General features: G+C 39.8%; 1 protein-coding gene across 1 annotated transcript in view; it reads left to right on the top strand.

The window, feature by feature from the left end:
- shtn1 (shootin 1) overlaps positions 1-12,051 on the top strand; it is a 71,099-nt gene extending 59,048 nt beyond the window's left edge. Inside the window, exons 10-15 of the mRNA XM_075473093.1 lie at positions 3-85; positions 6,687-6,790; positions 7,096-7,098; positions 11,152-11,202; positions 11,605-11,725; positions 12,020-12,051. Coding sequence (XP_075329208.1) covers positions 3-85; positions 6,687-6,790; positions 7,096-7,098; positions 11,152-11,202; positions 11,605-11,725; positions 12,020-12,051 — 394 coding nt within the window. The remainder of the gene's footprint in view (positions 1-2; positions 86-6,686; positions 6,791-7,095; positions 7,099-11,151; positions 11,203-11,604; positions 11,726-12,019) is intronic.
- The last annotated feature ends 14,451 nt before the right edge of the window (positions 12,052-26,502 follow it).

Below are 26,502 nucleotides of genomic sequence, written 5' to 3'. Positions count from 1 at the left end.
AGCCGACTGCTGTCAGTGATTAGGAAGAAAAAAGGCATCAGTAATGACATCCCATTAGTGAACCAGGACTCTGCCAAGGCACCAGGTGACACCACACATTAACATGTACAAGTTGCGCATTGTGTTTCTGGCTGCACTAACAGTCATATATTTATCAAATCTGTTAGGTTTTCTTTTTTACAACATGTCAAGGCAACGAGTATGAGCCTCCTCCTCCTATTGATTTCCAGGACTTGTCTTACTGAAACTGAAGTGGCCATTTTTACTGACTGTATAGGAACCTGGCCTAATAAGCCAGTTTATGAAAAAGAAAAGTTCAATCTGTTTAAAGTCCAAGATTTATCAGGACATTAAAAAATCATCTGGTCCCTACCAGGTTTTAGGGTACATTGAACCTCAAGAGTAAGAGGCTATGGATTTACAGGAGCGCCGTAAAACAGAATGCATCTGTTAAAGAGTTAGAAAACAAATGAGGAAATGGCTTGTTTGGAAGGGTTGCAGAAGAAAGCCTTTCCTCTGTAAAAGAAAAAGAACATGGCAGCACAGCTCAGGTTTACAAAGCTGCATCTGAACAAACCACAAGACTTCTGGAACAATGTCCTTTGGAAAGAGCAGACCAAAGTGGAGATGTTTGCTCATAATGCACAGCAGCACGTCTGGAGGAAACCAAACACAGCATATCAGCACAAACACCTCACACCAGCTGTCAAGCACGGTGGTGGAGGGCTGATGATCTGGGCTTGTTTTGTAGCCACAGAACCTGGGCACCTTGCAGTCATTGGGCCTCATGCAAGAAGCCTTCGTACGCACAGATTTGTTCTTAAATCGTCCGTACGAGTGATTTAAGAGAATTTGCGCATTCACCAATCTTTTCATATTTTACGTTTTCTTTCAGGTACGAACAGAATTTACGAGTGATCCAGACCTGTCGTAGGAGTTTGTAAAATAGTCCGCTGTTATTCAAATCAAGTTTGCTTGACTAATGGATTGTATATTTAATTACTTTGAAGAAAACATAAATAAATATATACATTATACCCAACAATGATGCTGACATTATTCTGTTTTACTTAAAATATGCACTAATCGAAGGTTAATTTGAATCTGTATATAACGGGAAGCGTAACCAGCGGCTGACTTAAGCGTGTGGAGACAGACGAATGGCTGAGATCGCGATTTAGATTGCCAAGGACTGTGCTGCTACAAATATGCAGCTTAATTGCTAGAGCCACAACTCCAGAGAGAAACACGCCGATCAAACCCAATTCCACCACACGCCCATCTTTGGATTTTTGGCCACTGGAACCTTTCAGAGGGAGACTGGAGACAGATCGGGGGTGTCCCAGTCCTCTGTGAGTCGTGCGCTCCCCTTGGTCATCAAAACTCTCATCAGTTTATCACCCATGGTACATCAGATTCCCATACACCGCTGTCCAACAAGTACAAATTAAAAGGGACTTTCATGCCGTGGCTGGACTGCCGATCATAATCGGAGCAATAGACTGCACACATATACGCATCAAAAAACCCGTGCTGTTGTGGAGCGCACTGAGCTGAAGGCCAGGTGGGTTTGTCTCCATACAGCGGGGGGCAAAATAGCCCAGAGAAGGCATGCCAGATTGGCGCAATATTGCCATGAACGAGGCCCAATGGGCCTCATGCAAGAACATTTTCGTATTTTTATTCTAAATTTCTCTCACTTTTTTCGTGCGAAGGTCTCGTACGAACACGCCACGTCAGATTCAACAAGCGCTCTTAACTTTGGAAAAAGTGTGTAAACGACCTGCGTAAATGATGAATGCCACCTGTGCGTATCTTAAGTTCACGTGCACGAGGATAGTAGATTTGCATACTCCACGCCCAAAATGATACCATATAAGGCTGTGCTTCCTCGCTCCTGTGCCAGGAAGTGTTGAGTCATGAGAATACGGGCTCTGAGATTAAAGTTCTGCTTTCAGAGATCCAAAAAGGAAAATCTGTCACTTTAGCAGTGTCAGCAGTGGACGGGACCTGCTAAAGTGAAGAAATGGGAAGCAATTACGAGTGCTGTTAATACCATGTCAGCGAAATAAAAAAATTAATGGTTTGATATGAAAATGGCTTAAAAAAAATAACGTCTCGCCATGGCCAGGCGCTCGATGACTGCAACTAAAGCCGTGCAATCAGTTGTTGCCTCATCATGATGGCACTTTGATGGGGTGGTCCATGAGGGGGGTCTTCTGGCACCACACCTTCTGGTCTGCCTGGGCTGGTTCAGGTAGTAGGAGACCATCGTTCATGGCAATATTGAGCAAATCTGGCATGCCTTCTCTGGGCTATTTTGCCCCCCGCTGTATGGAGACACACCCACCTGGCCTTCAGCAGTGCGCTCCACAACGGCACGGGTGCTTTGATGCGTATATGTGTCTCGTGCTCCAATTATGATTGGCAGTCCAGCCACGGCATGAAAGTCCCTCTTAATTTGTACTTGTTGGACAGTGGTGTATGGGAATTTGATGTACCATGGGTGATAAACTGATGAGAGCTTTGATGACCAAGGGGAGCGCACGACTCACAGAGGACTGGGACACCCCCGATCTGTCTCCAATCTCCCTCTGAAAGGTTCCAGTGGCCAAAAATCCAAGGGTGGTGAGGACCTGGACGCGTGGTGGAATAGGGTTTGATCGGCGTGTTTCTCTCTGGAGTTGTGGCTCTAGCAATTAAGCTGCATATTTGTAGCAGCACAGTCCTCATATGTGTATGAGAGATTTGACATATGTGTATGAGAGGTTTGACATATGTGTATGAGAGGTTTGACATATGTGTATGAGAGATTTGACATATGTGTATGAGAGGTTTGACATATGTGTATGAGAGGTTTGACATATGTGTATGAGAGGTTTGACATATGTGTATGAGAGGTTTGACATATGTATATGAGAGGTTTTTACTAGTATATATGAAAGCTTTTCAGTAGTGTGTATGAGAGCTTTTGAGTAGGTTATATAAGAGGTAAATGTTTTCACTAGTTTATGTGAGAGCTTTTCACTAGTGTTTGTGCAAGGTTTTGAGTATAGTATGTGGAATCTCAGCCCTTCGTCTGTCCCCACAAGGTCTCTTCCAAGAGCCTGACGCGCTAAGGCATCCAAAAGTAGCAAGTCAGCCGCTGGTTACACTTCCCGTTATATACAGATTCAAATGAACCTTCGATCAGTGCATATTTTAAGTCAAACAGAATAATGTCAGCATATTTATTTATGTTTTCTTCAAAGTAATTAAATATACAATCCATTAGTCAAGCAAACGTGATTGGAATAACAGCGGACTACTTTAGGAAACTCCTACGGCAGCTCTGGATCACTCGTAAATTCTGTTCGTACCTGAAAGAAAACGTAAAATACGAAAAGATGGGTGAATGCGCAAATTCTCTTAAATCACTCGTACGGACGATTTAAGAACAAATCTGTGCGTACGAACGCTTCTTGCATGAGGCCCTTTGAGTCCACCTTGAACCCTTCTGTTTACCAAAACCATCTGTCCAACAGCTGAAGCTCCCCAGAATTTGGGTCACACAACAGTCAAAGGATACCAAGCACACCAGCAAATTTACAACAGAATAGAAAAAGAAAACAAAAAGAATCACTATGTCACAAATGGTCCGGTCAAAGTCCAGACCTCAACCTAATTAAAATGCTGTGGTGTGCATAAATGTATGCTGCAAATCTCAACAAACTGAAGCAACATTTTAAAGAAGAGTGGACCAAAATTCCTCCACAACAATATGAGGGAGGGATAAAAGTTATCGAATCATGTGGTGCACTTAGTTTATCGCTCACTGCTTCCGCACAAACACCTCATACCAACTTTTTAAAACTGATTTTAAGACCTGGAAGAGGCTGTTTTCTTTTTTACATGACTGTAAATTGAATACATGAAGGCAGATAGTAAGAAACAAAATGCTTAGAATTACATCTGTCCCCTAAGAGTATAATCAGAGTATAAGCAGAAACATGGATAAACCTTCGCCTAGAATTTTATGCATTATCAAAGTACTTTTTTCTTCCCTCTTTTCAAACTCTAAATATTTCCTCTGCTTCTTCATTAACTAACTATTCACTTCCTTGTCAGATGATTCACTATTCAGCATTCAGACTACACCTTCTTGACAAATGACTGCATCTTTTGTTGTGAGCTAATTGTGTTAGCACAAAATGATTCCGTTCAAAATTTGTGTTTTTCAGCCTGTTTTGTAACTGAACAACTTTTGATTGTTAAAGGTGATATTAAGTACGAAATTGAAGAAAAGACAAGGTCCAAGGAGAGGGAAGAAAATACAGGAAAAAGTCAAGTCATTAGAGAGCGATATCAACTTGAGCAAAAATGTGTGGTTTGTTCAAACTCGTGCCAACAATGCTAGAGAGGAAAACTGTTATTGTTCTTAAATTTGAGACTATTATCTTTCATTTCTGAATATTCATTTTTAATAAACCATTTTCTTTTATTCTATTCAGCTCATTTATCTTTCTTTTGCTGTAAAAGAAATGCTGCATTAAAAGCCATTTCTGTCAGTTTTTATTCACTTCAAATTCAAACGATAGCATATCTTTTTTTTCCTGGATGCAATGCATGTTCATTTTGTATTCTATTTTTCTCAGGGCTTCTTTATTTAGTGGATTCCAGTTTGTCATAACTGGTCTTCTTATTTTGCCTTTAAGATTTCATCATTTTAACCTTTTCTCTTTGTAAATCAAACTCCAATGGACAAATACAACCAAGGATTTATGAGACTGTCATACTCAAAATCTGCAACTTTGGCCTGTTAGCTCAAGATGTTAAATTCTTCAATTTGCGTAAACAAAAGGGAAGCCTTGACTTGTTGGAGCAGGTAGGATGTCCATGTTGACTGAACAGGTTATGCTGCATTCTCATTTTATTCAATAGTTATTGAATATGCAAGGCCTGAATTGGGCACTGCGCAGATAGTATTTGTTGGAATTAAATACAGGACTGAATAGGTGCCACCCAAGGATCTCCTACTCCGACACCTGAATAATAGTTTCCTTTTAAGCATTGGAGGAAAATATTTGACTATTTCTTAAGCACAAAACAGTTTTTTTGTGAGACACTTTCAGAGACATCTTTGTAACAAACGTTCCATTGTATATGCCATTGAATATTCTCTGATAGAAAATGTATTATTCACATTTCTGTGAGAATGGGCCACATCATTGCAGAATTTTATTTTTTGTTCTCATGGTTTTGAAACTCTCCTTGAAAACTTTTGGACAAGAAATTGCTGAATGCTGAGTGTTCTCTTACATCGAGTCATTAGGAATAATTTTGATAACCTCACACACCACAAAAGCTCTAAACTTTGAATACTGCAAAATTTCTAGCCATAGTAAAGATTACATGCTCCACATGGGCTAAATTTTTATTAGACTTTCAGTTTTTAGCCTTAAATATGTTTATAAATACAAGATATTGAAGCAACAGCTCTTGTGTAAATCGTCAAATTGCTCAGCAGATTGTGTCATTTTTACACTTTTACACTGTAATGAATTTTAGTTTTGTGAAATTATTAAAGCTATTATTTTGATGCCCAAATATCCAGTTAAAATTTGATGTCTGTTGAAGAAGATAATTAAAGTTTCATGCTTGGTGATGAAATATATCTCTTCTTCTACTTGGGGAATGGAATTGAACTTTTCAGCAGACTGGCCTAAACACATGGTTCATGCATCGCCCATGGGATTAAGTTCATTGATAACTTTAATATCTTTTGGAACTGTAGGGAGTGTTTCAGACCTGATGGCGTCCATCATTTCTCCAGTAGACTCCATTACTGTGATGCTCTTTTAACTGGACTTCCCAAAAAGAGCATTAAACATCTGCAGCTCGGGGCGGTCGGTGGCGTAGTGGGTTAAGCGGCCGCCCCATGTACAGAGGCTACAGTCCTCGCTGCAGCTGGCCCCAGTTCAACTCCCACACCGAGCGGCCCTGTGCTGCGTGTCTTTCCCCTCTCTCTGCCCCCTGCTTCCTGTCTCTCTCCAGCTGTCCTCTCATTGAAGGCATAAAAAGCCAAAAAAAAAAACTTAAAAAAAAAAAAAAAACATCTGCAGCTTATCCAGAACGCTGCTGCTGGAGTTTTAACCCGGACTAAGAGATCTGAACACATCACAGGAGCTTTAAAATCTTTACTCTGGCTTCCAGTCAGTCACAGAATAGATTTTAAAAGCCTGCTGATGGTTTACAATCTGTGATCTGTTCAGAGAATATAAACCCAGCAGAGCTCTTAGATCCAAGGACTCAGGTCAGCTGGTCCAGTCCAGAGTCCAGACTAAACATGGAGAAGCAGCCTTTAGCTGTTATGCTGCAAACAAGTGGAACAAACTGCCAGTGGAGATTAAACTTTCACCAAATGGAGACATTTTTAAATCCAGGTTAAAAACATTTCTGTTCTCATGTGTCTATGCATGAAATATCTTTTAACTTATCTAGACTGTTGCTTGTTTTAATCATTTAAATTATTTAATTTGTTTCTCTTTATATTCTTTTACGTATTTGTAATGCTTCTTCCACTCCCTGCTGCAATGCTTTTATTTTATGTAAAGCACTTTGAATTGTTTTGCACATGAAATATGCTATACAAATAAATTTGACTTTATTTGACTTGACTTGTCCTTGACTCTTTTTGTCACCGACAGAAGCAAATGTCAGGCAACAGGCTGTGGAGGAAATGATGCAAAGGATAAAGAAGGGGGTTAAACTTCGATCAGTCAACCAGTCACCAGTCAGGACAAGGAGACAGGTAACTTCAACCATCTTCCTATATGTGTATTATACTGACATGATCCATGCTGTTGGGGTTTTTTTTTTTTTTTTTTTTCCACTATATCTATTGGTTTTCACCATTTAAAATGATACAGAAGACATACAGAAATACAGAAATATATGAACACCCCCCCATCCCAAGGGGACAAGCAGAAAAAAAAAAAAATATTAGTTAAAGAAATGAAGACAAAGTAAAGCTGTGTGAGAGAAAATTCATGTGGTTTTCAGTAATGATGAATGACAATATATACATGACATATCAAAATGTTATACTTGTCCAAGCAGGTATGTAATAAAAGGTTGCCATAACCTGCTGAAATTATTATTAGGATGTCGTAGAGCCAGTCTAATCTTTTCTAGCTTCAAGAGTTGTAGCGTATCTCTAACCCAATGTTTGTAGGAGGGTGGAGCAGCCTGCTTCCAATTAAGTAAAATTATTCTTCTCGCTATGAGGGTGACAAAAACAATGCCATCAGATTGTGCCCTAGGAAGACGGTCATCCTCACATTGAATACCAAATGTTTTAATAATGAAATCCCGTTTATCAAAGCTTTACTCATCTAAATCGCCTACGGAGGTGGTTCCCATTTTTAAGAAAGAGGACAGGAGAGTGTACTCCAACTACAGGGGGATCACACTACTCAGTTTACTCAAGGGTGTTCGAGAGGAAGCTCTAACCGATTATAGAATCTCGGGTTCAGGAGGCTTTCGCACAGGTCATGGAACAGTGGACCAGATCTTTACCCTGGCAGAGTTACTATGGGGATCATGGGAGTTTGACCATCCAGTCTACATGTGTTTTGTAGACTTGGAGAAGGCTTACGACCGTATTCCCTGAGGGATTTGGTGGGGGTGTTGAGGGAGTATGGGGTACCAGAGTCACTTTTAAAAGCTATTCAGTCCCTGTATACCCAAAGCAAGAGCTGTGTCTGCATTCTTGGTACTAAGTCAAACTTGTTTACAGTGCGTATGGGACTCCCCAGGGCTGTCACCGATCCTGTTTGTGGTTTTCATGGACAGGATCTCAAGGCATAGTCGTGGAGAGGAGGGCATCTGGTTTAGGAGCCTCAGGATTACATCTCTGCTTTTTGCAGATGATGTGGTACTGCTGGCTTCTTCAAGCCAAGACCTTCAGTGCGCACTGGGGCGGTTCGTAGCTGAGTGTGAAGCTGCCATGATCAAGGTCAACCTTTCAAAATCTGAGACCATGGTTCTCAACCAAAAAAAAAGTTGGAATGCTCTCTCCTGGTTGGGGATGAGTCCTTGCCTCAGGCGGAGGAGTTTAAGTCATTGCGTATCTTGTTCACGAGTGATGGCAGGTTGGAGTGACAGATGGACAGACGGATTGGGGCTTTGAAAGCAGTAATGATGGCACTACTCTGGTCCATCGTGGTGAAGAAGGTCTTTTCGATTTACTGGTCCATCTTTGTTCCAACCCTCATCTAAGGTTAAGATATCTGGATAGTGACCAAAAGAACGAGATCGCGGATACAAGCGGCTGAAATGGGTTTCCTTCTGAGGGAGTCTTGGCTCAGCTTTAGAGATCGGGTGATGAGCTCAGCCATCCCGAGGGAGCTTAGAATCGAGCCGCTGCTCCTCTACATCAAAAGGATTCAGCTGAGGTGGCATCTGGTTCTTTGGAGGTTTTTCAGGTACGTCCTACTGGGAGGAGGTTCAGGGGCAGACCCAGGACTAGCTGGAGTGACTATATCTCCCTTCTGGCCTGGGAACGCCTCGGGATCCCCCAGGAGGAGGTGGAGAGTGGCACTAGGAAGAGGGATGTCTAGGTTTCTCTCCTGGACCTGTTGTCTCTGGGACCCAACCTCGGATAAGCGGACGAAAATGCATGGATGGATGGATGGATGGATGGACATCTAATTCCATAGCAGTTGTCACAGTTAGCTCCTTAAAATATCAAAAGGCAGCCACCAAGGCAGGCAGACACAAGCTTTATTTTAAAGCTGATAACAGAAGGCTAGAGTGGCCACAAACTACAGAAGTGGAAAAGTGCAAAGCAATAATCCAAAAAACGGAAGAAAGGACAATTTCACTGGATTGGTTTGCAGGCAGTCCAGTTAGTAGGGGCAGTCCTATTAGATTTGTATGGATCAAGAGCATGCCAGTCTGCTTCCAAGATTGAATATATTCTTCTTTTGAGGTGAAGGTGCAGGACTTGCTTTTTGGAATTGACTAAAAATACAATGACTGCGATTTATGGGCTGATTAAGATTTTCTATTCTCATTTTTATGTTTATTTCTAATCAGATTTATAAATTATTTACAAAATCAGCTGTGTGATCATTATAAAACACTGACTACAAATAACTTATATATTTTCTTGAAAACATTGCCTTCTCTTTTTGTCACTGAAAATCAAAAAAGTAAGTGGTAGTAGAGGTTACTGGACACAAGTCATTGGACTAATAAAATACAATTGAAAAACTTTTTCTTTTTTTTTTATCTACCTTTACACATTGCATTATTGGTCCTTAACCCTTGTCACTTTATTGACAATCTTGAAATATAAACTATTGGGAAAAATGTTAAGCTTATGCTTTGTTTGTAAAGTTGCCAAAGATGATTTAGGATCATGCAACAAATGCGATCATAATCATTTCTCTTTCTGCTCTGTGTAGGCTGTGAAGCAGAGGAGACTGAAGCTGAGGTTGATTCCGACAAAAAAATACTGAAATGTCTTCTAAACATTTACTTTAATTCTCTGTATCACTGCTAATAGGAATTACACAACATTACAACAGCAACGTGTCCATCACTGTTGTATTATTCATCAGAGATTGAGACGGAAGTTATTACCTTGATATTATCATCTCTGTCTCACAGATGAAGCCTAAGTTAGCTCCTCAGTTCTGTTTTAGACTAACATGGAAATAAGTTCTTCACTTAGAAGTGTTTGTTCAGTTTTTGCAAATTTCACGTCAAAGTCTTAGAAGTTTTCAGCTTTCAAACGGTTCTCTGCAAACTTGCAGTAGTAAAAAAAATGTGATTGCCTTGCACATATATTGGTTTTACACATATTCTTTACACATTAAATCCTTCAGAAAACAGCAAATCACAAAAAATCTAATAAGAAATTTAAATAAAAATTTTAAAAAGCATTCTTATACTTGTCAGGTCTTATAACAGTACACTGCATTGTCACTTGACATTTTTGGTAAGAGAAAAAGTTTCCAGATACTCCTGAAAAGTTGCTTAAACTTAAAATAAAGAGCTGAATTTGTACCTCTGTAAATGAAAACGGTGTCGTTAAGTAAAAACAAACAGGTACCTGTTACAGGAATTTCATGATTTCTTATTGTGGTTTTATCTTTTTTTCATAGTGATACCAGTGAATTAACCATATTCCAACTAAATTAGTATGTATCTGTGGGTAGTTTTAACTCTAGATTCACCCATGAGAACAAGGAAATTTCATTGCCAGTAACAGCATGTTTTCCCTCAGTGCTCTGAGGGTACAATGTACTCACAAAACTCAAGTTACATTTGTAATAATTACTACCAGCTCCCAGGAGACAAGCTGGGATAACATAGAGGAATGGCCTTACACCGTGTCCCCCTGTTGTTAAACTGGTCAACTGTGTTTAATGACTGGTAAATAAGTTTTTCAGTTTCTGGTCACTAGTTGAGCAATAAATGCAATCCTAGAATTGACACGTCAACATATGATATAATTCTCATTGGCTGACCTGGATGTAGTACTGTAGAACTAATTGAATCATAGTGTCTCCGTATTTTAAGAAAAGAACCTGAGATAACCTGCCTTTACAAACTGCAGGAAATACGAAACACTGAAAACAGGCACGGAAGCGGGGTGCCTTGGATGCATAATGGGTGTGTGATTGTTGATTGTGAATCACCTAAAGAAAACCACCAGCAGCAGACATCAATTGTTCTGAAGGCTGAGTGAATTTCTTGTACACTGTTAAGCATATATTGTTCAGTGCTCTTAAAGCCATCCGTGTGTGGGATTATCTAAGAGCTTCTTGTTTTGATAAAACATGTCATATGGTCAAGACATCTTTTAGTCTGCTCGTTCCCCCGCCTCAAAAACTCTGGCAAATTAGATAGCATTAGGACCTGCTCTACAAGGTAATTATAAATAATGAGGATGGACAAATTGACATGACTCAAAATGATTGTGTGTTAACACATTTGCTTCTTGTAGAAAGCATACATCCTCATGCTTTGACCACAATGTAACGTCTTTGTGGTGAGAGGTGCAGTTTATCCTTTAAGTGCTGAATGAGGAAAAAAGTATAATGTGTCAGACTGCTGTTTATTTACAAAACCCATTTTCTCCTCCTATTTTCCTTTTATCAGATGGAGAGGCTGCCCTCTAATTCTGCCATTCACGAACTTAAAGGAATCATGGTAATGGGACTTACAAGCCGTGCTTTACTAGTTGAACTTTCTGTTTTCTTTCATTTCAGGAGAGACTTTGCTTTCCTCACTGTACACTTATGTATTCACACTAGAGTTTATCTAATAAATCTAAGAAAAAGGTAGATGAATATTTTACCTCAGAGAAAAAGTACTTCTGCAATATTTAAAGAGGCTTAATTAAAATCCACATGCTAAATATGTAAGCTGAATGTTAAATGAGCAGATTTTCTGTTCCTGCTGTTAAGTCTATGATACATCCGCTTCAGTTTGCCGAATGAAAAGTAGCAGCATAAATACAAAGCCAATATTACAAGCTGTGTTTGAAACTATGTCGTCATATTCCTTATGACGCTGGCTGTATTTGTCCTTTTGTTTTTATGATCTATTCAGGAGAATTTCAATCGAGCCGCACCTCGACCACACGCTGCATCACCTTCTCACGATCGCGACGAGGAGCTGCAGAGAATCCTGCTGAGGCGGCGAGTTGGCCTCGAGTCCCAGCCTGATCCCAGTGAGTTCCACCTCCCTCACTTCCTAAACCTTCTGTGGAATGCAATGTGTCTGTCATCATCATTACTTTTTTACACATCTTTACCAGTTGTTTTCTAACCCCAGCAAAATGTTCTAAAGTCTATGTCATCATAGCTTTCTTGCAGCATATTGCAGAGCTGCATCATTGGCTTCATGGAAGAGACCCAGTGCACGTTGTTAATCACTCTGAACAGAAGAAGGATTTCTTTAGCCTTCCTACCTGCTTAAGTCTGACTATAAATGAGTTTCAATGAGTGTTTGTGTCTTTGTGCAGGTCTCCATCCCCTCGCCCCGACCTCACTTTGACCGGTGCCACCCAGAGGTGTGACCAGAATGGCATGTGTGGGTGGGCAGTTATCTCACCTGGGGGGGGCAGAAAACAATACCTGAAAAAATCGGTGGAAAACCACTACTACAACTGCAAGCATAATAATAATAATAATGGTAATAATTCAATTCGGTAATGAAAATATGGTCACACTAGCATAAATCATGACCGTCAATTTTGTTAACAGTGTGGAATTTTTTTATAAAGTTTTGTTTGTTTGGGTTTTTTTTGTAAAGAAATGTAGAACTTGTATGATGCATGCAAACGCACCATTACAACGCTTACATTAGCTTTTGTTTAACATGCTCCACATTCTCCATTGAGAGTTTAAATTCAAGTAGATACTTGGAGCAAGACATCCAGCCAACTCCAGCTTTTTATTACCTTCATTAAGTTTACATTTCAGATCATTATATACAACAAAAACATCCGAAAATGTGAAAATCGCCTTTTTTTGTCAGCAGCAAGGGGTTAAGGTTACGGAGGGGGGGGAAACACGATAACAAAAAAATAAATAAAGCTATAAACTTTGCAGATATATGCTTTTTTAAAATCACCACCTGCATTTATTCTATCAATACAAGACACAAACAGAGATAATAAATCGTGGCCTTTTTCTCTGGCCAGTGTTCTTTGGATGGACAGGGCATTTCTCAGGGGGGCAGGACTTGTTCCTCCCGTAGCCACGCCCCTGGTGCCACCCCTTTGGTCCCAGCCTTCACATGAGCATACCCACACACAGAATATGGCTGACAGAATATCACCATTGCTGACATTTTTATTCTTTTTAAAGAATAACCATTTGACTATTATGAGGGATCAGTTATACAATTAAAATAATGATGTTTTTTCACGTCAGAAAAAAAGGAAAATTCAGAGCCACTTAATGCATGTGAGCCAAGGCAAAGGTTTTGCAGTGATTTATATGAAGGCCATTTATTTTCAGGCCAGCTTTTCAGGGTTCATTCAGCCCTTTTTTCTAAAGTGGTGGAGGTGCACATCAAAGTCTTTCTCTGAATTGTTCTGTCCAGACGAGTGTTAATATGTGTAGCCTCTCTATTGATTTGGTATCACTGTTTGCCTGAACTGGCTTACCTACAGCCATTTAATGTTGGGAACTGCATCTTCCTCACTGTATCCACAATGAAGTTTACTCTGCTTGCAAGTTGTAAGAATTAAGGTTAGACTATGGTTAGGTCATGTCCAGTATATGGTATAAATTCAATATGAGATTTTGAAAAGAATATTTGATCAAAAACATTACTGTTGCAGAATAATGCAGGGGTTTGTATCCACTTCTTCGAACCTTGTTTCATTCTTGAGTCATTTTTAATTATTGCCATTTTTAATGCTTTAAAGAGCAAAATGCTTGACTGCTATTTGTATAAAATAGCAATCAATACTACTACTACTGAACAAGATTAGTGGAAAGCAGTGATTTTTTTTTTTTTTCCTCTAAAGCTTGATCTTGTTTATTTTGGTAAGATTTTAATGAAGAATATCCTAATCTTTATCAAAATCACTGAACTATTAGATATTTACTTGTTGTTTACTCAGTCTTAACCAAATTCAAAATTCAGTATATATGTGTTTGATCATGTTCTGAGACATCCTGATTATAAAATGTTTTTAAATTTGAAATATCTGCTTTAAAAAAAAAAGACATTAAAACATTTTGTGGACTGGATGATATGGAAAAAACTTGATACATTTACACTGATGAGCACATTCACTGGTGTAAATTTTTTAGGGGGATTTTTTTCTCTTTACTTGGTTCAAGTGCAAAGAGCATTAACAGTGGCCATGGCGTGATAATTCCAAGTCATTTCATTCTTAACCTTGGGTGTCTCTAGATTATCTTAACACCCATTGTAAGGAGGGTTTCCTGGGCAGCCGTCCTGTCGTCATCAGGACCAAGAGTCAAAGTAGATGAGGCTGGAATCAATGAGAATATTCTTTATTCACAGGGTCTTACAGCTCGCATGCATCAGAGGTAAGACCTCAAACAAAGAAGCCAGGTCCTAATTATACTCTAAAGTACGTGTGAAACAACGCACATGTCTTTAGGTGTTATCTTCCTAATATCACTTCTATAAGGAAAGTCTCTCTAAACCTCCGAGTACCGTATATCTCAGGACTGACCCTTCCAAGGTCAGGCAGCACCATTCAGGTCTGGCCTCTCCCAGAACATCATAATGATCATTATGATCGCCCATCATAATCTGAAATCATTTGTAAGTATTTCTTACATGGGAGAAGGTGTTCGTGACTTGTGAACATGTACTACAAACAATTTTGACAAACATGCTAATTTTCGGAGTATGACAACAACCCAAATTCAGCCGTACATGTTCAAGCCAGAATCCGATTCAGAATATGAAAGTAAGCAGCACAGTGAACTGCCACAACAAAGATTACAGCATCTCTTTTATGTCATCTTTCAGTTCCTCGCTGTATATATATTATTCTATGTACTCCTGTGTTAACAATTGCAGATATGGGAAGTGTAGTAAAATGCCAATTGGGGCTGAAAACATCTTGCACCAGGAGCTGACAATGGTAGTAATGCTTTCACACTCCTCCATTGTTACCTGAGGCTAAGTTACAACTTGCTTTTCTTTTAGCATAGCATCAGAAGTGTGTTGGGGGTGGTAACTGCACACTACGGTTCCTTTTAAAAAAAAACTCTGTGATTCTAAGCAGTTCTAGATGCAACAAATGGATGTTTTTGGTTGCCCATTGAACAAATGTATAAACACTAAGTATTGTTAGCCCTCTTAGCTGCCTTTTCATTCACTGTACCCATGATGTTTGTACTAAAATCCATTCCTACATCTACTGCCAACACAGACATTTGAACAGCTTTACTGACCGTTTAAGGCTCAGACTCCTGCCCTTTCAGTGTTGGTACAGCCTAGACTTTTAGCCTTAGGCTGTGTTCGAAACCACATACTTCTCCTACTACTCCTACTACTCATACTAACTAACCTTTTTAAGTTCCCGGATGCATACTAGATTTGCCAAAATGTTGAGTATTCATCATGAGGTTACTACTCATACTCAAACTACCCAATATGCAACGTAAGTTGACGTCGCCGATCATCATTTCCTGTCAAAACAGCAGTTTCAAGCTAGCTACAATGAGGGTAGGTTCATTTCCTGTTTTCAAAACAAAAGCACCAATTGTATCGTAATGGCTTTCCCTGTGATAAAAGGCAACGGGTATTTTATTTTGTGAAAATAACCGGAAGTGCGTTACTCACTGCGGCTAGCTTTAGTAGCGCCGAAAGTAGCCGGTATTTTGTCAGATTTTCAACACCTTGGGGGTCTAAACGACTACTTTCTCGCCTGAAAATGTTTCAAATGTTGCTAAAGTTATATATTTACAGAGTTTATAGCCCGAGCCGAAATCAGCTTCAGGCCGGCTCATTTCAGCTCGTGTAGGAGCAAAATGCATTGTGGGTAAACGCTCTGCATACTGTCTGATCGATGAGTATGCAGTATGTAGTATGTAGTAGGCGGTTTCGAACACAGCCATAGTCTCCCTGCAAAGCCAACTTTGTACTGTGAATAAAACTGTTGTCCGTGAGGTGAACAAATTCAAACATTTTCAGGACTGCATTTCTGGCAAATAAAAATGCAGAAACTGACCTAAGATTGCTGTGTCTTTAGTTGGAAAAGGTCAACTCACAACCAACAATACTTTTTTTGGAGGCATTTCCTAAACAAAACCAGCGATCTGAGAAGTAGTGGTGGATCGCTCAATCCTTGTGGCGCTAAAACTTCTACTTTTGAAACAGTTACAGTGGATAACACGGAGTATGTGACCATTTAAGGTCAACTGGAAACTATTATGTGACTGATGGTTGCTGAAAAAAATAATAACATAAATAAAAAAAATTTGAAGTAACTAACTAACCCAAGTTGGCTTTTTTTTTTTTTACTTTGGCTGACGTCTAAGGTGATAATAGTTTGTTTTAACACTGTAGATAAGCCAGAAGACGTGGAAAATATGCCCTTTAAAAGCAGGCAGCGTTGCATCCGAAAGAAAAATTAACCTGCAACATGTAAAATACACAAATGTAGTTATAGTCTGATTCATGTTCATTTAGTTATGGAGCAGTACTGATAAGCATATTGATCAAAGTCAGCTTGTTTTTCTTTTTTTTTTCTTTTTTTGCCAGCTTTTGTGTTAAAGTTCACAGTTATTAACGATTATAATTAGTTTTGAGAAGTGTACAGGTAAATGGTTATTTAATCACAGTGCTGCATTTTCCCCATGTAGACTCAAAAAAAAAACTATGAAGGTTCATTTGATCTGGCAGGAAAGAACTACATAAGTGTTATGTGGCCAACAGAGGGAGCTGACTATTCACCACAGCAGCTTCATGTCACCTTTCTTCTCCAGCTTAGTTTAAAAAACTTTGAAAAAAGTTACCACCATGTCTAACATTTTAGGTTATAAAATAAAAATGTGAAGAAATAGGAGTGTCCACTCTTTTGATTAAAACTGTAACACAAAGTCTGTGTGGCAAAGGTTTAGTGCATTTCAGCATTTGTAGTGGGATGTATTTCTTGTTGTCAGTTTGATGGTGCATCTGTGACCTCACATGATTTACTGAAGAGACTGTGATGACCTGTTGGTTTGAGCATCGTGTCAGATTGTATGGTTTGTCAGTATGTGATGCTGATTTATTTCACAACTTGACTGAACTAGACTAAAGTAAATAAAAACCTTGGACTGTTGTGCGCTTTTTAACCATGTCAGAAATCCCCTTCCTGTTCATCCATCTTTCCCGCCTGTCAGACACAGAACAGGTCACACATTAGTGATCTCAGCTACTCGCTTGTGCCATTTTTGCGTCTGTGTCACATCACACTGATCACATTGAATTGTGGGATTCTTAACTGAAAAAATCATCCATTTGGACACTTTAAAAAAATCAATAAATATGGCAAAGCACTGGCTGAATATATTATCTGCTACAATTCCCCATGATATACAGTAGTATTTTAAAGACTAATTGGATATTTAAATTGATTACATTTTAGCAAACTTCGAGGCCTACAGCCTCACATAAAAAGATTGAGCTACTCCTATGAGCTTTTTCCAGTCATTTCCAACTGGTTAAGTTTTGAAAATGTCACGAGTGAATCACAAGATAAGATGTGTTCCTTTTTATTAACATTTAATTGACTACACAGCGTTCTCCGACCTTCATTACAGAGGGATTTTTCTTTTCTTTTTCCTTTTCCTTAGCAGGACTCAAACCACATTCTCATCCGTCCTGAAATTACCTTAACATGTTATGATGGTTTGGAACAAAATGCATGCAGCGAATATGTCCCCCTTTCCATGCATCCCTTTTCTATACTCGGTTAATCCAATTCACGGTCAAGGGGGGTGCTGGAGCCCATCCCGCCCTGGATGGGTCGCCTGTCCATCACAGGGCCACATAGAGACAAACAAGACACACAAACATCCACAATTTAGAGTCACCAATTACCCTAACATGCATGCTTTTTGGATGTTGGGATGAGAACCCCCACATACACGGGGAGAACGTGCAAACTCGTGCTGAGATTTGAACCAGGAACCCTGTTGCTGCGAGGTGCATGGCAGCCCTCTCACAGTTAAACTAACTACAAACATTTTTTTATTGTCTTGTCTCTACTCCAACTGTAGCCTCGCTGTAAATAGAATATCCACATCATATTTTCTAATTATTAGCAGATCTGTTTAATACACACATTCATTAGTTTGTGGTGTGCTGCATTTGAGTTTGTTTTCTGCTAAATGTAGCAGACATTTTATAGCAGCTGTGCACTCGGGCTTCATGGCAGCGTAGAAATCTCAGTGACCAATCTGACTGTTTGTATCAAATCTTACATCTGCTTTTAACAATTGGCTCACATCAAAATACATCGACATTTTGATGTATTTTTCAACCAAATTGTGATATGATGAATGGAGTCCCATCAGTGACAAGCAAGACTGAAAGCCAGCAAGTCGGTCCAGAGAAGAAAATCCAACGTGGTCTCTTGTGTAGCAGTGGATGGATTTCCCCTCAAAGCCTCGGTCAGGGGTGGGTGTTTGTCAGGTATGAAGCAGAGGATCAGCCTGTGCTCTTTGAAAATCACAATGACCGTGCTGCTGATTGAACAACAATGGTGAACTTCCCTTGTGTTGTTCTGTTTTCCCTGACACCTGCCCACATTTCCCAGACACTTGCTTGAGTGAAGGACTGAAACACGAGAGCTGTGAACTGTGGCCGATGTCCGTCACCCATTGTGTTGTGCCGTTAATTAAAGCTTTAGGCTTCATTTAGCACTGAGGTGCAATTTCCACCTGCCCCCCCCCCTTCCAACACAGTGGAGAAAATGTCAGTGTGACTCAAAGTCTTCTCTCTAACCAGATTCATCAGCAGCGTGCTTCAAAGAGTTTCCCCGTCCTCATTCCACATGCCACTGAAACAAAGATCTTAGAAGAAGTTACACAACTGTTATTCTGGAGTGGATTCGCTATCAGAGGTATGGCTCTAAGAAACGGAAATGGTTTGTTAAAAGATTCTGTAAACTAATAAAATACTGAGCATGAGGATGTGTGGATTATCTTGGATAACACCTTGGAGGATAGAGTGTCCATGGGCAATCAACCTGCTTGAGTGAGAGTATACATTGATTTGTCTCTGTGTCCTCATATCCTCCATGTCCAATTAGGTTCTTGTGGTCTCGGCTGTCCTGGCACAGCTCAACAGTAAGCCTACGTACAATAAAGTCTTTGAGTCAAGGGGGGAGTGATGTGAGCGTCCTTTGGTTCCGTGCTCTCCCTCTTCCTTTCTTCAGTCAACGACTAGCTTGATTTTTTTCCCCTGCTATCCGTTAAAGCCACCAGACTCGCTGACTTTAATTATCAGAGGGTACACACATCATCATCGAGGCAAAACATACAATTACACGAGCCACGCTGTGCCCCTTTCTTTCTCGGCTTCTCTTCCACCACCCAAAGCCAATCTCAGCCCTCCGTCTCGTCTCTTGTCAGGAGGCCAATACAATATAATGTTTTGTTTGTTTTTGTATCTTTGTCCCCAAAGGAACCAGCAATTAGGGAGGTCCTTTAAGTGTGTCTAGGAAACACTTAATTTGACATATTTTGTTGGTCATTTCATTTATTTTCCAAACATAGTAATTGCCTGTTGGGGCACCTTGGTTGAGACGTGGCCTCGGTTTGCTTCTGCACATTTTATTGATTAGAGGTTGTGTTCCCTCACTGACATTTACAGCAGCTCTGAGGGAGCGCTCCTGTGAAGCCAAGCAGAACACGACTCCAAGAATGAACAACTGAAGAGCATTTGTGGTTTTATTTAGTTGCCTGACATTAAAAAAGACATTGACTTTTACTGAAAAGGAAGTGACTGGGTCATTTAAAAACGAGATGTCTTTTAAACTATGACGAGCTCGATAAGACTGTATTTGTATAAATATGAAATATGCCTTTACAAAGTGGGATTAACCATCCAGAGGGTCGTAAATGAGAAATCGCCAGACATCCAGAAACTAATCATTCTATAGAGCTGACTGCAGGAAATTGTCTCGTAGAACCTGTTCTAATGGTGCCATGTCTCTGTGATATCAGGTACACTGTTCCTGACTAAGACATTTCAATTATTGTCATTATAATTTTCTTTTTTTCCTTTTCTTCATATTTAAATCACAAACAGCTGATTGTTCAGAAAAGTTATTTGCTCAAGACTCAAAGTTCTACTTAAATTAGAACAACACAATCTCACCTGAAATGTTGTGTTGATTACTTGATACCAAAGATTTAAAGCAGTTGGATTCCACAACACTTTACAACATATCAACACGGTACAAACTAAATATGGAACATAACTTGGTCATTTTGATATCAGTTGCATATTTTGCCAGTTTAGTCATTCAGAATTGTTTCAATCTCAGTTTGTCTCAAATTAAACCTAAAAAGTTAAGCAGGAGTGTTGTGGTGGGACGAGGCTTGCTTGTCTGTTGACCAGCAAAGAGCTGTTAGTCAGAAATAACTCCCCCATTGATGCAGCCATGTGTGTCCGGTACACAAAGCACTTGTGAAGCTCCATTTCTCCCCACCCTTAGAGATGAAAGTGCTGACTACATCCACATGTGATTCTTTTGGCTCGTCCCCATAGCAGAACAGTTCTCCCTGGAACCTAAAATAAAGAAGAATCCTCCTAGGTGTCTGTGACAACCGTTAACGTTACCACTGAGAATCCAGTTACATTCAGTTAGAGTTAGATATAGAACCTTTCCAGTGGAGCATTTCTTTAAAAAACATAATCCACTGGGTTCCACAGTTTTGTACTATACAGATCAAGCTACATAATTGAATCTGCTGTTTAAGCAGTCTATGCTCCCATCACAAATTTACATGAAAAAAAAACTAAACATTAAAAAAAAAACTAAACATTAAAACAGGGCCCCTGTGCAAATGTGGGTTCCTTCCAGTAATCTGGCCTCCTCCCACAGTCCAGAAACATGCATGATAGATAATTGTTGAGTTTAAATTGACCTAGGAGTGAGTGTGAGATTACATGGTTGTTTGCCCCTGTGAAGTACTGGCAACCCATCCATGATGTACTCTGCCTTTCACCCAATGGCAGCAGCGATAGATTCCAGCCCCCCTGCGACCCTGAATTAGAAATATATTTGATACGATCGATCACAGTATCTTATTACAGAGACTTGAACATGTTATTGGGATTAAAGGAACTGCATTACGCTGGTTTAAGTCATATTTATCTGATAGATTTCAGTTTGTTCTTGCAAATGAAGAATCTTCCTCACACACCAGAGTAAAGGCTGAGTTATACTTCTTTTAACTGCCCTTGCGCTTGTGTTAATGGCTCGAGACGTTTATGCTTCATTTAGCTTTGCCGGCGGTTGCGTGTGCTGCGTGGCGATTCACCGCCAGCACAGTAGGTGGAGCAGCGGGTTTTTTCAATGACAAGCCTACTACGATGAAAGGAAATTCACCGCCAGGACCTCTTCGGCAAGTCTCTCTTCGACTGGATTCATCATAGACATAATATGTATTATGTCTATGGGATTCACGCTTCTTCTTCTTCTTCGCTTTCTACCTTGGCGTTTGAAAACAGCGGTCTTTTTTTAGGGGACGAAACCGGAAGATGAACACGCCGCCGGATGTGATGTAGATAGTGGCTTGTGCTTGGACCGATTCTTTTTACTTTATACATGCTTCCATTAGGTAACATTAGACAGCATGGCATAAATTTCCATTGCTATGCTGATGATACTCAGCTGTACTTATCTATAAAACCAGATGAACCCAATAGGTTGGTCAGACTACAAGCATGTCTTAAAGACATAAAGACCTGGATGACTCAGAACTGTCTGCTTCTAAATTCAGACAAAACTGAAGTCGTTATCTTTGGACCTGAGCGTTTCAGGGAGAAATTGTCTAGCTATATAGTTACTCTAGATGGTATTTCCTTGGCTTCTAGTTCTACAGTGAGGAACCTTGGAGTTATTTTTGACCAGAACTTATCATTTGACTCGCATATAAAACAGGTTTCTAGGACTGCCTTCTTTCACCTTCGTAATATTGTTAAAATCAGGAACATCTTGTCTCAGAGTGATGCAGAAAAACTAATTCATGCATTTGTTACTTCAAGATTGGACTACTGTAATTCTTTATTATTGGGCTGTCCCACATATTCTCTGAAAAGCCTTCAGTTGATCCAAAATGCTGCAGCCAGAGTTCTGATGAGAACTAACAGCAGAGATCATATTTCTCCAGTTTTAGCTTCTCTTCATTGGCTCCCTGTTAAATTCAGAATAGAATTTAAGATTCTTCTCCTTACATATAAAGCTCTTAATGACCGAGCTCCATCATATCTTAAAGATCTCATTTTAAGATATTTTCCTAACAGAGCACTTCGTTCCCAAACTGCAGGTTTACTTGAGGTTCCCAGAGATTCTAAAAGTAGAATGGGAGGCAGAGCCTTCAGTTATCAGGCCCCTCTCTGTGGAATAAGCTGCCAGTAAATGTCCGGGAAGCAGACACCCTTTCCACTTTTAAGACCAGGCTTAAAACTTTCCTTTTTGATAAAGCTTATAGTTAGGGATGGCTCAGGTGATCCTGAAACATCCCATAGTTAAGCTGCTATAGGCCCAGGCTGCTGGGGGGCCTCATCTGTCACACCTTTCCTCACTTTACTCTCTTTATGTACATGTGACATTATTGTGGTCATTAACTTGTGTTTCCCTGTTCCACGTTCCAGGTATCCTTTGAATGGTGTTACAGTGCCGCAGCCGCGGCCCCCTCCCCCCCTTTCTGTCTTCTCAAACCCCAGCTGGTGGAGGCGGATGGCCACCCTTCCTGGTTCTGGTTCTGCCAGAGGTTTCTTCCTGTTAAAAGGGAGTCGTTTCTCTCCACAGTCGCCTCAGGCACGCTCAGGACGGGAGATTGGACCGAAAAAGAAAAAAGTTTTCAGTGCAATCTGTTGGTTTCCTTAGCTAGGAAATTGTTTTTCAATTGGCTCTATATGAACGAATTGGATTATTTTATGAATAATTATGATTACAATTAATTGAATTCCAATTGGCTTGAATTGGACTTTATTATCTAAGTGCCTTGAGATGACATTTGTTGTATTTGACGCTATATAAATAAAAATTAATTGAATTGAATTGAATCTTTCCTGCCCACAGCCATCAGCATCTATAATAACTCTTTGATTTAATTGAGCTACATCAACATTTAATTTCTCTCTGGGATAAATAAAGTATATTTGAATTGAATTTGAATCCACTGGGCAAAACAGGCATCAGCAGACAAAAGACATTTGATTATATGATGGAGGTGTGATGACATTTCTTGTACCAAAACATCCCCATTAAATGTTTTTCGCAGGAGTTTCTTCCACCGTCTTATATCTTTTTATCCTTCTTATTCACATCTGTTACCAGCAATAGGTATGCGAAAAACCTCTTTTGCTTTAGTACAGGTTTCACGAAGGGGATGTTGGATATGAAGACCAAATTTGATGATTTAACTCATTTCAAGACTGTACTCCCTTGTTCCCATGGAATATTTGTATTTGTGTATTTGTATTAAAAGTTTTAATCTAATTGATCACATGATTTCCCTGATTAATCACGATTAATCGCATTTGTACGCAAAATCCAAAAATGAATTCAAAAGTAGCTATTAGCATTTAGTTTTATTTTAAATGTGCTGCCATATGAATGAAAGTGCCATAACATTTGTTGTGCAAACACACTTTTAACATCAGCATCTTTCTGTAGTTTTTATGTAGAAGCCTCGCTCCACTGTCTGTTTCCTTGAATGACTTGCTGCTATCAGTTGTGTGTTTTGCCTTTAAGTGATATTTTAGACTGGAACTACTACGCTGAGAAGACAATTCAACTTGGCAGAGTTTACAGATGACTTTGGTTCTGTCGACTCCGCCGTCTGGAAGAACTTTAAAATAAAAATGGCCGAGTAAAAGTTCCGTACCCTTCTCTTATGGATGGATCCGCCGATTACTTTCTTTTCCTGTTCCACAGCAGACAGCAGCAGACTTTTACAAAATAAAAGCCTGTGAGCAACAGACTTTTACAAAATAAAATGAATAATAAAATCTGCACTAATGCACGATAAAATATTTATCGGCGTTAAATGATTAACGAGTTAACGCCATAATAACAAGTTAACACGCCCAGCCCTAATTGGTATCTATAATTATATTTGTAGAATATGCAATCTCTAGTGGTCATATGAGCAACTGATTGTGAATTTTAAACATGGTATCCATGAAAGTGATCGTCTCATTGGAAAAAGAATGCATTTCATCTCTAACCAAGTATTTTGAACAAAGCATTTGTCAAATGTTGAACCCGTGTCATGAACGATTGATTGAAAGCTCTGTGTTTTACGATGCCATTCAGACCCCCTCCTGCCACCTCATGAGGATTTTGTGACTTCTTAAAGGAAAACACTTGAGAATGATGTGTGTCCTGTGTCACACCGCGGTGAGGTTAAGTTGGGTTTTTGTCTCGTTTCATGTATTGTTTCGTCATTTCCTGTTTTATTTTGAAAGATTAACTTCCCTCTCGTTCCAGGTCACTTGCCCTTCCTCTCGTGCTCCAGTCTGATTGTGGTATGAATGATTCCACCTGTTTCCCATTACCCCGGTGTGCTTAAGAGTCTGCGTCTCCCCCTGTCTTGTGCCAGTGTGTTGTATCTGTCCATGTGAAGTGCATCATCCTCGCCTTATTGCCAAGCCCGTTAACCAAGCCCTGTTTCCAAGTTACCAAGTTACCAAGTGGTATTTATCCTCGTAAGAGTTTTTTGTTTCTCATAGTGAGTTTTGATAAATTAGAACCTGTAAGAGTTACAGTGTTAGTTTTGTTTATAGCCTTCTTGTTTTCCCTCCTAGGTGGAGTGTTTTTTGTTTGTAAAACTTATCATAGTGTATTTCCTCCGATTTTCAGGAGAGGCTCTTTGTTTTTTCCTCCGCAGTAGGAGTGATCTTTAGTTAACATTAAAGTTTCATGGTCTTTTGTTTTTCCTCCGTTAGAGGAGTGATTTTGAGTTTGATAAATTTTATAGATGTATATTATCAGAATAATATTTCATAGCCCGTTTAGCTTCTCTAATGAGGAACTTGTTGATTCTGCTGCCCTCCGAATAAAAGTATTGGAATTACATCTCCTGCATCTGCGTCCTCCATTCTCTAAGTGTGACATCCTGAGGTTGAATTGGTCACGTGTGCCATATTTCAGTACTTTTCAGGAACCCGTTATTGGTTGTATTTAGGCCTACAAACAAACAGCATACCGTTTATATTGATATCAGTTCTGGAGCCGGCCTCAGTTGTTGTCATGATCTCTTTCTTGTTATTCGGGTTTTTTGCTGTCTTGTCTCGATTCTGTCACTTCCTCACTTGTTTCCTCAGTCTCTCTTTGGTCAGGACATCAGCTCCACTCCCCCCAGCTGTCTTCACTCACCCTCCTCTGGATTTAAACTCCTGGTTTCATTCAGTCTTTGCCTGATCCTCATCGCTAAAACCTCTCCTTCTGTCCCTAGTTTCATTCGAGTTCTGGTTAGTCTTGTCTTTTTCTTGTTTTGTCAGTATTTTGATTTATGTTTGGGTTTTTTTGAGTATTTCTGACTCTGCCAAATCTTTTGTGTAAGGAATAAATGAGTTCAGATCACCTCTGGTCATCTGCTGTGTCTGCTCCTGGGTCCTCCTTCCTCGCCGCCTCTTATACCTGACGGTTTTCCATTAAAGGAACAGCAGGTTTTTTGTACTTTACCTGTAGGTTACCTGAACTGTTTCAGCCCCTTAGGGTGGCTGGAGGCACATTTTGTTCTCAGCAGGTGAATACAAATAATCCCCGGAAATGGTGACTATAGCAAACATTGGTAGCATCATGTCGTGGTCCACCTACTACACCAGCCATGTAGAGAAAACAACGTAATGTAGGGTCCAACATGAGTGGTAAAAATAAAGGTGACCATGGACAACACTGAATAAGCCCGTCCCTCTCTTACACTAAGGGCCTCAGATGGAACACAGATGGTAAAAGTCCTGCAAAGCAAGAAACTAGTGCCCAGAATAAATTGCTCCTCTTTCCTGATAAAGGTCCTTGTCCTGACTCAAGCTCGCTGAGCCTCTGCTCTCTTCTCCTGTTGCACACAAATAAAATCAATTCCCTCTCAAAGTGAGGAGCCATGTGAAGGTCTGCAAAGGAGCTGACAGATTATGAAGCGGTCTACTGGCCGCGCAAAGAAAGGAGGACGGCTGTGTTGGACAACACTGTCTCCATCTCTGTATCTTTGTGTGTTCTTTGCCTCTTATAGCCTTCTCTGATGAGCACAAGGACTGAGGACCTATTTCAGTCCACTCACACACTCCGATATTTGCCAATATAATGTTAGTTTTGGGCCCCATAACAAGATCATATGAAGCTGCAGTCACATTACATATTCCAGCCAGAATGGATAAGGTTGATTTATTTTGTTTCTTAATGGTCTTATAGTTTTCAGTTTTTTAGAATTATGAATGTAATATGGAGGGTTGTTGGTAGAAAAATGGAATATATATTCAGTGAAGTGTCTTACCGTCTCTTGGTATTTTACACCAGTGATTTCTAACCCTAATGTGGATCAGGACACAACAAAGTAGTGCTGTGACATTTACAGCCACGCAGCTTTAGACGGCATTAAAAAAAAAAAGGCATTTCCCAGTTAAACTTGTTAAGGAGGCATTTTCAGTTCCCCCTCTTTCTCAAATTCACAGTATTGCTAATATGGAAGAGCTGGTGTGTGGATGTGCTTAACATGCTGACATAAACAAACTGTGACAATCCAAAAAAATACAGATTTATTTTTATGTGTCGAAAGTTGA

The sequence above is a fragment of the Odontesthes bonariensis genome, chromosome 2 (genome assembly GCF_027942865.1).
Source record: "Odontesthes bonariensis isolate fOdoBon6 chromosome 2, fOdoBon6.hap1, whole genome shotgun sequence".
In the NCBI taxonomy this organism is placed as follows: Eukaryota; Metazoa; Chordata; class Actinopteri; order Atheriniformes; family Atherinopsidae; genus Odontesthes; species Odontesthes bonariensis.
This window is presented reverse-complemented; position numbering and strand designations above follow the sequence as displayed.